The sequence below is a fragment of the Dryobates pubescens genome, chromosome 1 (genome assembly GCF_014839835.1).
Source record: "Dryobates pubescens isolate bDryPub1 chromosome 1, bDryPub1.pri, whole genome shotgun sequence".
Classification (NCBI taxonomy): Eukaryota; Metazoa; Chordata; class Aves; order Piciformes; family Picidae; genus Dryobates; species Dryobates pubescens.
In genome coordinates, this window is record NC_071612.1 from 62,198,106 (window position 1) to 62,210,456 (window position 12,351).

A 12,351-nucleotide genomic window follows, 5' to 3' on the forward strand; every position below is an offset into this window, starting at 1 on the left:
AGCGGAAGTGTAGCCGGGGCCTGAGGCGGCCCGGTGGCGGCCGGAGCCGGGGCCGGGAGTGGTACCGCCACGATGAGCGAGCCCGAGCTGCTGCTGGACTCCAACATCCGCCTATGGGTGGTGCTGCCCATCGTCTTCATCACCTTCTTCGTGGGCATGATCCGGCACTACGTCTCCATCCTCCTTCAGAGCGACAAGAGGCTCACACAGGAGCAGGTGTCCGACAGGTCAGGTCCGCCAACGGCCCCCTCAGCTCAGGCCTCCCTCAGCCCGAGCCCCGCCTCGGCTCGGGCTCCCGCCACGGCCGTGGAGCCGCCGCCTCTCCTCTACCTTCCCCTCGGCCCTCTCCCGGCTGGGCTCGCTCCCGCCCGCCGGCCGGGGTGGGCAGGGGCAGGCCCGCTCCCGCCGGAGGCCGTGCCGCTAACGCGACGTTTCTCTTTTCCAGCCAAGTGCTGATTCGGAGCAGAGTCCTTCGGGAGAATGGAAAATACATTCCAAAGCAGGTACGGGGCTGCGCGAATTGCTTTATGCTTTTCGAAGAGGAACAAGCACAAAGCAAGTTGGAGTGTGGACTGGTGTAGCGAGAGGCGTGCTCAGCTGTCGGGCAGTCTGCACCAGCGCCTCACGGGGTCAGACAGCCTGACTGGGTCTCCCGCGGCCCAGAACAATTGTCTAGAAGTGAACTCGGTAGCAGATGCTTAGGAAACCTGGATACAGGACCACTGTACATGTTTATTCCCTGATGTTATCTTGCACCACTTGGTGTTTTACCCACATAGTATGATGAAATCTGAGTTCAAACCATCGTGTTTAGTGTCTGTGAACAAATACACAGGGATTGAATGAGAGCTTGGGATGAGGAGGTAATCATACGATGTCAGCTGTAATGTTTGCTAAAAATCAGTTGCCTGTATTGGCTTAGTTGCTGCCAAATCTGTGTATCATAAAATCCAGAAGTCAGCTGGGAGTCTCGCTGGCATCTTGCTGGCATCAGCAAACTCTTTGCACAAAGTGCCAGAAGCAGTTTAATCAGTGTGGATTCTGCTTCAGAGAATTCTTAAGAGCTATTTTAAGCATTTTAGAAAGCCCAGAAGCTGCTTCTCAGGATCCAGGGAAACAGAACAGTGAGGAGCTTCAGAGCAGATGGTCACTGAAGTACCTCCAAGTAAGCATGTGTTGCAGAAACTTTTGTCCTCTCATTTCTTACGGTGTTGTCTTTGGCTGTTTTTGTTTCAGTCTTTCCTGACCCGGAAATATTTTTTTAATAACCCAGAGGATGGATTTTTTAAGAAAACAAAAAGAAAGGTAGTGCCTCCTTCACCAATGACAGGTATGTTAAGGTACCAGAAATGCAGACAGGGTGGGGGAAGAAATTTTCTGCCAAAGTAGGACAATGAATCGACTTCAAAACCAGCTCAGTGAATGTGAGTAGGGGGCGGGATGTCACAGCTTGATAGTGGGGAGGAGAGAGGAGTGAGGTAGTGCAGTAGGACTGTTACTGCTCATTCAGTTGCTTATTTAAAACAGCTACTGAAGTAATCTTGTTTCCTTTTATTGTCATACACTGCTACTTCACATCAAATCTATGATTTGCAGATCCTACCATGTTGACAGATATGATGAAAGGGAATGTAACCAATGTTCTGCCTATGATCCTCATCGGTGGTTGGATCAACATGACATTTTCAGGGTTTGTCACAAGTAAGTGTCTAGAATAACACAGCCCCCCAGGTCTGGCCATGTTTTTGCTGATGACCTCGAGGGTCTGGGCTGCATTAGAGATTGCCCCTCTGCCTGGGAGCAGTCAAGGGGGAAGCAGCCTGAATTTGGCTTGTGGCACTGCTGCTGTGCACGCTGAACTGCAGCGATTTGCTTGCCCCAGAGCAAAGGAGAGAAGATTGTTTTCAGAATAACAGCCCCAGTTACAGAGAAAATGGCTGATATATTTAGGAACAACTGTAGTGGAGAAACCAATAACTAAATGTATGGAAACCACATCGACTTCAAGTTGATACAGGGGATTTTCCTCTGAACTTGTCCAGAGAGTTGGTTTCTGGGTAATGCGGAGTGCACACAGCAAAAATGCTTCCTTAAACTCACAGGTCTGTTTTTTGCTGGGATTTTTTGGTTGGTTGGGCTTTGTTTGTTTGTTTGTGTGTGTGTTTTGTTTCATTTATGTTTCCTTAACAAAAGACATCCCCCTTTGCAGTCACTGAAACAACACCCATGATGGTTTGGCCACCTGATTAAGGTTTCAAAAAGTCTTTCCCTGTTCCAGTAAATACAGACCTACAGCTTCTACCTAACTACAAAGACTGTTAACTTGTCCTTGTATGTGTTGCATGCAGACCACATTAGATTTGATAGAATTACCTACTGGCTTTGCCATTTGCTTTGCAATTAGGTAGTTGTCACCTTGTGAAACTGGGCTTTTTTTCCATTACCCTGCAGCGAAGGTCCCCTTTCCTCTGACGCTGCGTTTTAAACCAATGCTGCAGCAGGGAATCGAACTGCTCACCTTGGATGCGTCCTGGTAAGCCTCTGTCTTCAGCAAGCAAGGTCCAATGTTCACTTGGAAATTTTTGAATGTGTTAATAACCCTTGAAGGGTCTGTGGGTGCTTGTGACATGACATCACCAGGCAGCTGTGAACTGAAATCAGCCATGCTTGTTCTGATTTATCAGGGTGAGCTCTGCTTCCTGGTACTTCTTGAATGTGTTTGGACTCAGAAGCATTTATACTCTCATCCTGGGCCAAGATAATGGTAAGACACTGTCATCTCGGTAAAAGAGCTGGCTTCTCCTTCTATGGACTGACTTCTGAGGGAAGCTGGGGAAGGATTTCTCAATCTTTAAAGCCTCCTCACTTCTGTGTGGTTACTCCCCCCTGGCCAAGTTTGACATCACCTGCAGCAAGTACCTCAATCTGCACCAGCCCTTGGCTAGCTGATTGTAAACCTGCATGATGATTAACCAATGCTTTCCTTCCCCTCACCTTGCCATGCAGAAATAATTGCTCTCAGGGTTGCTTTTATTTCTGGCAAGTACAATTGGGTACTAAATGTGGGTCAGGAGAGGTAAGGTGGGGGAGGTAGTGGGAATGCAGAAAATGGGATTTTCCTCAATTTGTCTGCATACTATATGTAAATTTAGCTAAGATGCAGGGGATAGGAACAAGCTGTTTTGTGAGTAGTCTTTCTGGTACATTAGTATTGCACTGTGGGTGTTTCTGCAACGTTATGGCCTGTGGCACTGTGCTCTAAGAAATGCTGTTTAAATGACACAGAAAAATATAAACCTCTCATTTCTCTTTTCCAGCTGCAGATCAGTCTAGGGTGATGCAAGAACAAATGACAGGGGCAGCAATGGCCATGCCAGCAGACACTAACAAAGCATTTAAGGTACAGTATTTCTACCTGCAGTCCTGGTGGCTGTAAACTTACAGGATTGCAGGCTGTCTGTAACTCTGCCTCTCCTTGTGTCAAGTCTGGGAATTGCTCTGGATTCCTGGTCCTAAAATTAGAGCTGACAACTAATGAAAGAGTTGGAATTTGCCCTGGGCCTGGCAGAGCCCTAATATCCTGAAGTAAACTTGGTTAGTTAGTTATTCCTGATGCAGAAGCTGAATTCCTGAGCCATCTTCTCCATTTGCAGAGGAAGACTTTTTTTCTTTGACATCTAGTTCCCAAGCAGAACCTTGCTCCCAAAAAGTTGTGTTAAAAATGCAGGTAAGCACAAGTCCAGCAGGCACATGAGGGAACTTAGGTAAGAAAATCAAGTAAGAAAGTTAGCTCAATGGAAGATCTCTCAGAGTGTGACTGTCTTGAAGTTCTTCTAAGCAGTCTCCACAGGCATTTTCACAACGCTTGTTTATTGCATGAAGGGAAGGTCCTCATTTCAGATTGTATGTATGATAGCAGAGATTACCCAGAGACACTGTGCTGCCTGGGCAGTCAAGACTCACTAACCTTTCTGCTTAAAAAGAGGCTTAGCCAGGGAAGAGGGTGGCTGCAGTTTACAGCTGGAGCAGTGACTGTTGTCACAAACTGCCAGTGCTGAGGTGCAATTCCAACCAGTACCATATGCTCTCCTGGCTCGTGTCCTGCTTCCTTTGCACTACTTCCTGTCCCAAGCAGTTTTGCTGTTCAGTCCTGTAGGAACCTAAACTCACTCCAAAGATGATGCAAGGGCTGGAACACCTCTGCTATGAGGATAGGCTGAGGGAGCGGAGCTGGGGTTGTTCAGCCTAGAGAAGACTTTGGGGAGACCTTAGAGCTGCCTTCCACTACCTGAAGGGATCCTACAGGAAGGCTGGAGAGGATCTTTTCATAAGGGTGTCTTGCAATGGACAGGACAAGGGGGAATGGTTTTAAGCTGGGGGAAGAGTAGGTTTAAGCTGGGTTTTAGAAAGAAGTTCCTCAGTACAAGGGTGGTGGGAATCTGAAATAGGCTGACCACAGAGGTTGTGGATGTCTCCTCCCCTACAGTGTTCAAGGCCAGGTTAGGAGAGGCCTTGAGCAGCTGAATCTAGTTGGTGTCCCTGCCCACAGCAGGAAGGTTGGAGTAGATGATGGCTGAGGTGTAGTGAGGCACATCAGGGCGCTGGTTAGTTGCAAACTCTTTGATCTAACTTTTTATCGCATCTCTTGAGTTGAAGAAGTAACCAAGCACAAAGCACCTGACACACACACATCCCTCTAACAGAACTGAGGTGTCTCTAGAGACAGCTGATGTAGAATAAACAGACTGTTCGAGGTTAGAGAGTTTGCAGAGAGTAGACAATGTCATTTTTCTGATGTCTATGATACTGACCAACTAATACCCAGTGAAGGGTCTAACACTGACTTCAGAGTTGGCAGGATTGCCAGGTATTTCATAGAACTTGGGGCTTGGTTTCCAAAGCAAGCACTGCTTTGTGTCGCTCCTGTCCAGTTAACACTGTGTTGCTTCCCTTTCTCTGCCTCTTTATCCTCACTGCAGACGGAATGGGAAGCTTTAGAACTGACTGATCATCAGTGGGCCTTAGAAGATGTAGAAGAGGAGCTTATGGCAAAAGACCTCCATTTTGAAGGCATGTTTAAGGAAGAACTTCAGACCTCCATCTTCTGAATCTGAGAATAAGCTTTTGTCTCATCTTGTAAAAGTAATTTGAAATCTGTTAAAACTATATAATGTATTTTGGCAAGGCTGAGAATAAAAGACAGACACTGTTCAGAGCTGCAGTTCCTACCTTTTTTGATTTGAGCCCTAGGGCCAAGGATATTGTGTTTCAACAAAAGGCTCTTGGTGTGAATCTCTGTTGTTTCTCTTCCTGGGAAACATGCTGGAGAAAAGACCTAAAAGTTCTAGTCCTAGTACACAGAGCAAGCTTTCCTAAGGAACTTGAAACTCCATGAGACTGAAAATGTACAAGTAGTGTCTCTGTTTCTGGTTTTATCCTTCAAAAAAAAAAGTATTTATGTTTGAACAACTAAGATAACATCACCATGTTAGCAATTCAGAACTGACTTAGTGACAAAGTATCTTAAGAGATTCCATTTCTGAAAGGGGTGGTTGTCCTTCCTCTTCATACTTGTTTTCCTGTTGGAAGCTTTATCAGAACATAAAAGCAAGAGGGAGATACTCACCACTTGCCCATGACACAACATGGGACAACTTACCTTCCTCTCACATCCAAGCCTGCACAAAGGCTCTCCAGTGCTGCCACATCTCATCTGCTTTCTTCTCTGCTCAACCTGCTGGTGGACACGCCAATAGTCATGGGGGCAATGTCTGCCCCACTCTGTGCTGCTGCTTTTCCTGGTCAAAGCAATCTCGGAGGTCTCTGCACAACAGCCAGCCAGATATGACATGTTGATGTGGAGACAGTAGTCACACAGACTGTTTCCCATTTAAAACTTCCCAAGTCCATGTGTATAAGTACCTCAGACTGCCCCCAGAGCCTCTCCTGCCTGCCACTCAGCAAGATGTACAAGCCAGCAAGGGTTCCTTGCTGTTCCCTGTAGTCCCCATTTAGGTGACAGGTAGGGAAAATAAATACTTTGGTTCAAGACTCCTGCTGACCATCTTCTTTGCACTGTAGAGAAGAGGGAACAACTCTTCCTGGCTGGTCCTGCAGGAGCTCCTCAGGTTTCTTCTCCAGGGAAAACAGCCCTAAGCTGGGAAGATGCTTCTTCCATACTCTGTGGCTGTTATTTCCCTCCTTTATTCTCAGCCCTTCCTGGGTGGGGTGAAATTGCACACCCTTCAAAGCAGGAGGTGACTCAGAACAGAAGAGCCTGTTCTCTGCTACTGCCAAAAGCATCTCCCCTCTGAAGAGGAGTCTTAGAGATGTCCGCCTCAGAGACCTCTTCCCTGCATGCTAACAGCACGTGCTTCCCTGCATGCTAACAGCGTGAAGCACAACTTGCGCTTCAGGTTATTTTTACCTCTCTCACAATGGGGAATTTAATTTTACTTCATGCCTTTGCTGTTCCTGTAGAAGCTGTTCCTGCCAGCCTGTGTGGTCACAAATACCCAAACACCTCCCCCACTGAAAAGCTGCTCCTTCGCTCTCCCTTCTTCCCATGATACCTGCTCTTCTACCTTAAGGTTCTTCTAACCCTCTTTAAAGCTCCGTCTAAGATCAAACTGTTCCACTATTACACCATAATCACAACATGAAGACTTCAAGCATTCTTACTGGGGTTTCACAGCCTGCCTTGACCTCCAAGACTTTGACAATCCTCCAGATTCCCTGCTCATACACCAAAGCTGAATGAACACAAGCTTCCTCGGTCTTCTCTAGCCCGCTCTCATATACACTCTCAGGTTGCCTTGAGCAGGAAATTGCAGCAACTGCAGGACAACTATTTCAGTGGTACAGCCACAAGCAGCCCTGATAGCCCTGCAGAAAATGGACAGAATGCAGGCCAGGACCCACCCTAAGATCCACAGAGGAAGCAGAATAATGAGGAAGCCATAGGTAAAGCTGCCCAGTGCCACAGAAAGGCAGGGACAGGCTTTGCTACAGCAGCCAGTATCAGCAACTCATCTCTGCAGCAGATTAAAAGGCAACCCTGGAGCAAGCACAAAGCCTCAGACGTACAGAGCAGGGCAGGCAACAGCTGCTTCTCTCTCAAATCCCTACAGACAGTGCAGGGAGGGCTTGGCCCTCTCCCAGCCAGAAGAACTCCTGGAGCACCAGGAATTCCCACAACCAGGAGTCTCAAGTCATGTAATGAAAGCAGAAAACACACCAAAACCCAGTTTCAGTGCAAACCACTCTTTAATTTTCCTCTTTGTACAACAGAGCCAGCCACTTACAAAGTGCTAGTCTAAAAAACAGGTCTGATTTTACAGTACACACACACACCAGCTCAAGCCCATCAGCTCAGAGGCAGCACAGAAAGTAAGAGCTGGGCCACTTTTTCTGCAGTACAGCCAAGTCTGTTCAGCATCTGAGTATTAGAGATTTAGCCCCACTGCTGTGTTTCTCAGTGCCAGCACAGGAAGTGTGGGGGGAGGAAACAAATCTATTTCAGGTTGACTTTTCTTTTAAACCTGTCTTTTACTCCCTCCTACCTTTCCTTTCCTCCCTATTTTGGAATGCCCACATGATTTTCTTCCCGAGTAAAACAAACTTAATGCAAAATGCTGATCAGAATAATTCAGTGCAGTGCTACAGCTTAAAAACTGCTTTTTGGATGCTCCCCTCAGTAACAAGGTAAAAATCAGAAACACAGTATTAAGAGTTTAAAAAATCCCAAACAGCCCCAAAACAGCAGAAGCATTTAAGCAATTCTGATCTCAAAATTCCTATTTCAATGCCTAAAAAGCAAAACTCTGCAGGAGAGGATCACAGCACTAGTGTGACAGCTAGAAGCAGCCCTCCCTCCTCTTCCTCCAAGCACCTCCCAGTGCCCTGGTGAAGGAGCTGGGTGGTGCTGCCCACCCTTCCCACTGCTCAGAGTAGAAGACAGCAAGTAGATGGCTGGGATTTTGCTCAGCTGCAGCACAGCAGAGGTGCAGGGACAGGCACACAAGCATTTGTTACAGAGCTTGTCGCCAAGCACTGTGGAAAGGGACCCAGAGCTGGCATATTTGGAGTTAAATTGATGACTGTTGCCACACTGACCATCAGACGGGGACATGGTCAACAATGAAGCCACAGGGACTGTACAAAGAGAACTGAGTGGCTGTAAGCAATACATTTTGGAGGGAAGAAAAGTGGGGCAGTAGCCTGTCTTAGTTTTTTGTTGCCAATGCACCTGGCCCCAGCCCTCCTGTTTGGTTCATCACCTCGATCTAGATCTTTCCCTTAAAAAGATTAAGGCTCTAGATTTTTTCCCACTTCTCACACAGATGACCAGTTCTCTACTGAGGACTGACCTGATCTAGTGCTCACAGGAGTCCTCATCCAAGAAGAAAGCTGGACTTAATTAAGTCTTACAAGGAACACAGAAAGTAAAGGAGGAGATAGAGAAAAGCCTTTGCCAGTTGTGCAGAAAGGATGAAGCAGAACTACCGAACAGCTAAGGCAAAGAAAGACTTTGAAGAGGACTGTCACACCTGCTGCCTCACAGATGACAAGGTTGGGGATGTAAAGGGCAGTGCTCAAGGGAGGGAAAAGGCTGAAAGAGTAGTCAAAAAAGCAGTCACAAGAGAAAAGGCTGAAAACTCAAAAGCCCATTGCATTGGGCTGCCATCATTACAGGTTACAGCTCTGGGGATGCAGTCCTGATTTTTGCCCAAGAAAAAGCTCTAAGGAGTTACATAAATGAGGAAAAAAAGGGTAAAAATGCTGCCACTGCACAAACCATAGGAGAAATGATGGAGGCAGAAAAAGTGCTTACAGGGCAGCCTGGAAGTGAGAAGTACAGGAGATGGATGGAGAGGACAAGAAATTGCCAACCTATGAATGGTATTTTCTCTGCAGAAGAATGGGAGCCAGAGCAGCTGTGTCCCGCACTGCTGTGTGGATCAGCCTGTACATGTGCCACACCACAGGCAGGTATGATTCACTGCTAGTGAAGTCTCCTACATTAGAGAATTCAGCATTCACACGAGAAAGGCTGAGTCAGAACTGCCCAGGAAAGCCTCAGTGAAAGGATAAAAGGGAAACGCTTGCTGCTTAGCAAGGGGACCAAGGTAGCACGGCAGAGACTTCAACAGACAGGCCTCATGTACAAAGATTTGCAGTGAGCTTCCAGAAAGGGTGCAGCAAGCCTCCCTGACACAGGCAGGGCCCAACAGCAACACTGGGGGGTTGGTAGGAAGCCCCCTGCCGATTCACAGAATCATACCCATCAGAGTCCTCCACAGGTGTCTGCAAGGCTCAGCTGTGACCTGGCCTCTAGCTCAGGCTGTACTCTCCCAATCTCAGCTAAAACCCTCAGACCAAACCCCACAGCCCCAGCCCAGCTCAGCCCCGACCCTGCCTCTAGCCACACAGCTCAACCAGGTTTTCGAATGAACTTTATTGAAGCTCCAACATGTTATTTTGGCCTCTAGGATCCCAAGTGTCAGCATCTATTCCTGTCTCTCCAGTGCTATTCTGCAACCTCCAGCACTGAATCTTCCAGCGCTAGATTTTCTGCTTTGAATCCTACAAAGTGAAGAAAAATTTTCTGATGCCTCAGGCATGGCTTTAGAAGAACAACCGCTGAGACGGTGGCCAGGTGCTGGCGGCGGTGTTTAGTTGGTATCCATGCCGTCACACTCTTCTTGGGAAGGAGACGGGGCAGTACGCTCCTCACTGTTTCGGCGCTGATAGAACAGCACGTACGCAGCTTTTGTCTACCAAACAAAGAGAAAACCACCTGAAACCACCCACACAGCTTGGCTGGAAGTGTGACACCCAAAGCAGGGAACCACACTTTCAGCATTAGCCTCAGGCCAAATACTCACCACTATTTGGTCTTCTGAAGCCACTGATACGCTGCTGTCATCAAAGCAGTACCACTTGTCATTGACTTTGTTCTTTGCGTAGGCAGCGTCTGTCAGGAGAGGTAACCACAGCTCAGCTCTCCAGGGAAGACACACAGGTAACACCACGCCAGCTGTGCTGCACTAGTGATGCTCAAGACTCAAACTGAGCACATGGAGGGCAGGAGCTAACCTTTTGACATTAACCACTCCAAATTTTGTTCACCAACATACACAGCTTCCAGAACATACAAGGTGGTCCAGCTTGTCCCACGTACCAGACATACCAAGAGGTATGTCAGATAGCCAAGACACAGGATAAAAAAAATAATTAGGAAAAACATTACAGTCTTTTGTTCCCTCCCCTGGAGCCACAGCTTTCCCAAACACACAGTTTAGGACTCAGCATTTTCACAGGGAAGAGAAGTTTTCGGCTGCTGACGGAGTTGCAAACGAAGTGAGCCTTCTATGAGTTCTCCTTGCTAGGCAGCATGGCTGCAGGGTGCTGATCTTCAGCAAAGAGATTCATCATCAGCAACAGAGCAGCAGATGAGCCCAGTATCAATTTTCCCTGGATGGGAACTGGGAAACTCTCCCCTGAGCAGGGACACCTTTCAGTGCCAAGAAATCATTACTTGTTTAGCTTAAATAAGCAAGTTTTAAATAAAATGACTGTCTTTGGCTGCTATGTCATACTCATGGGTTAAAGCAGCAAGTTTGTAGTCAAGCTGCATACAATCAGAAAGGTGCTTGTACCCACAACTTCCTTTGCTCACTCTGCTCCTTTATGAGTTTTCCAGAGGAGTTCTTGGACCAGCTACAGCTAAGGTCTTTACCTCCCTTTGGAGTTCACACCAAACCGCTGCTGGTGTCGTTAAGGGGGTTGAGTGCCTCTGTGACAGACGGATCTCATCTACTGCTTGTGAGCTTCCTCACTCAAGAATGAAGTTGGACTAAAGTCCTGAAAAGTCTCTTCCAACTAACACTTCTGTGACTATGACCTCCAGTCTCAAAGCTTGCCTCCACTCATAAATTCCTAATTCTACATACTCTAATGACTACCAACCAAGGTCCCACAGGCATCAGTCAGACCTTGGGCAACTGCAAGCTACAAAAACTGCCCAGCTGCTCTGCAAGTCCTAACAGGAAGGACGTTACCTTCCAACATGGTGTTCACCTGCATACACAACACAGGTAAGGTTCACACTGGACACCCTTGGTAAGGGCTGCTGCAGGTCTCCCAACACACAGCGCCCTCCAATGTGCCCTCTGCTTACATTTCCTTGCACAAACAGGACACAGAAGCAGTTACTCACAGTGGCCTCCTCCCATGCCTCCATAGTGATTGGAAACCGCAATGAGGTCATACACATATGAGCCTGCTCTTGGGTCACAGACAAACTCGGACATGTTTAAACCCCTGGAAGGAAATCCACGAGGATTAGAGGCCCAGTAACCAGCACCTTCTAAAAACTTGTGCATGATACCAGTGAAAGTCTGCAGGCAGGCAGCACTGGTGGAAAAGCACTGCACTCTGCTGCTCAGTGGCCAGCTGTTATTACTCTCAAGACCAGATGTGTTACCTCTCCCACACAGGCAAGTCCTGGCAAACACAAGTGCTGCCAAAAGATTTAGAGGGAAGGGTTGAGTAAGAGAGTATCCCTGTGCAGGCATGAAAAGTGACACAGGCTTAGTAAGGAATATGTTTCATCCTGCAGAGGGTGCTGACAAGCAGAAACAGAGGAAGGAGGTTTTCATCTTGTGCAATCCTCAGTACTACACATGCAGCTCTGCCCAAAGAATTTGCTCAATTTGCTCTAGAAGTTCTCTTGGTTCGGCAGAATCACATGGGTTTAACCCAATTTCAGAAGAAACAGTACCTGCTAATAACTAGTGTTATTTGAGACACACAGAACTGATTAAGAGCAACAAACAAAACCCACCAACTCCACTCACACTCACTGTCTTACAGTTCAAACCCAGAAACAGAGCTGTTCCAGTTACAACTTTAAAAAGTGCACCCAACAGTAATACCAAAAGTAGATTTCTCTTGACCAGCTTCTTCAAGCTCTTCCAAGCTTGAGAGAAGAATCCTACCTGATAGGGAATTCCACAACAGTGTCAAGTTTATCCCTCCAGTATCTGCTGTATGAGAAACGCTTTAAATGCACAACCAAAATCCGGGGCAAAGACCACAAGTCAAACTTCTTTGTGGCCTGTTGATGTTTCTTACAGTTAGGGCAGTACCTGATGAAGAGAGTAACAAACAAGGAAGTGAGCAACAATGATGAAGAAAAGCTTCTGGCCTTCCATTAAGCAATGCCTCTGTAGCACAGTACAGGCCCTGCCTTACAGAAGGCATTCTGGTTGTAAAATATGCAGGTGAGCACACTTCCTCTGAGGTTTCCAAACTGCAACTTGCTTCCACTTTATAGCCAAAATGTTC

The 12,351-nt window shown here is 47.2% G+C and overlaps 2 protein-coding genes across 2 annotated transcripts in view; one reads left to right on the forward strand and one right to left on the reverse strand.

The window, feature by feature from the left end:
• EMC3 (ER membrane protein complex subunit 3) lies at positions 1 to 5,219 on the forward strand. The gene is made up of 8 exons (XM_009907643.2): positions 1 to 227; positions 446 to 503; positions 1,237 to 1,330; positions 1,597 to 1,701; positions 2,452 to 2,533; positions 2,685 to 2,764; positions 3,318 to 3,400; positions 4,980 to 5,219. Exons 1-8 carry the CDS (start codon positions 73 to 75, stop codon positions 5,106 to 5,108), a joined length of 786 nt encoding a protein of 261 aa, XP_009905945.2. The 5' UTR covers positions 1 to 72; the 3' UTR covers positions 5,109 to 5,219.
• Positions 5,220 to 7,253: 2,034 nt separating this feature from the next.
• Positions 7,254 to 12,351, reverse strand: part of USP4 (ubiquitin specific peptidase 4) — a 44,935-nt gene continuing 39,837 nt past the window's right edge. The window contains exons 19-22 of the mRNA XM_054166982.1: positions 12,003 to 12,152; positions 11,222 to 11,325; positions 9,888 to 9,976; positions 7,254 to 9,776 (exon numbers count right to left, since the gene is read on the reverse strand). Of these exons, the coding sequence (XP_054022957.1) occupies positions 9,675 to 9,776; positions 9,888 to 9,976; positions 11,222 to 11,325; positions 12,003 to 12,152 (445 nt within the window). The 3' untranslated portion in view covers positions 7,254 to 9,674. The remainder of the gene's footprint in view (positions 9,777 to 9,887; positions 9,977 to 11,221; positions 11,326 to 12,002; positions 12,153 to 12,351) is intronic.

Coding starts and splice junctions, on each gene's coding strand:
- EMC3 (XM_009907643.2), top strand. CDS start 73: ATGAGCGAGCCCGAGCTGCTGCTGGACTCCAACATCCGCCTATGGGTG. Junction 504..1,236: donor GAAAATACATTCCAAAGCAG/GTACGGGGCTGC, acceptor TTTTTGTTTCAG/TCTTTCCTGACCCGGAAATA. Junction 3,401..4,979: donor ACACTAACAAAGCATTTAAG/GTACAGTATTTC, acceptor TCCTCACTGCAG/ACGGAATGGGAAGCTTTAGA.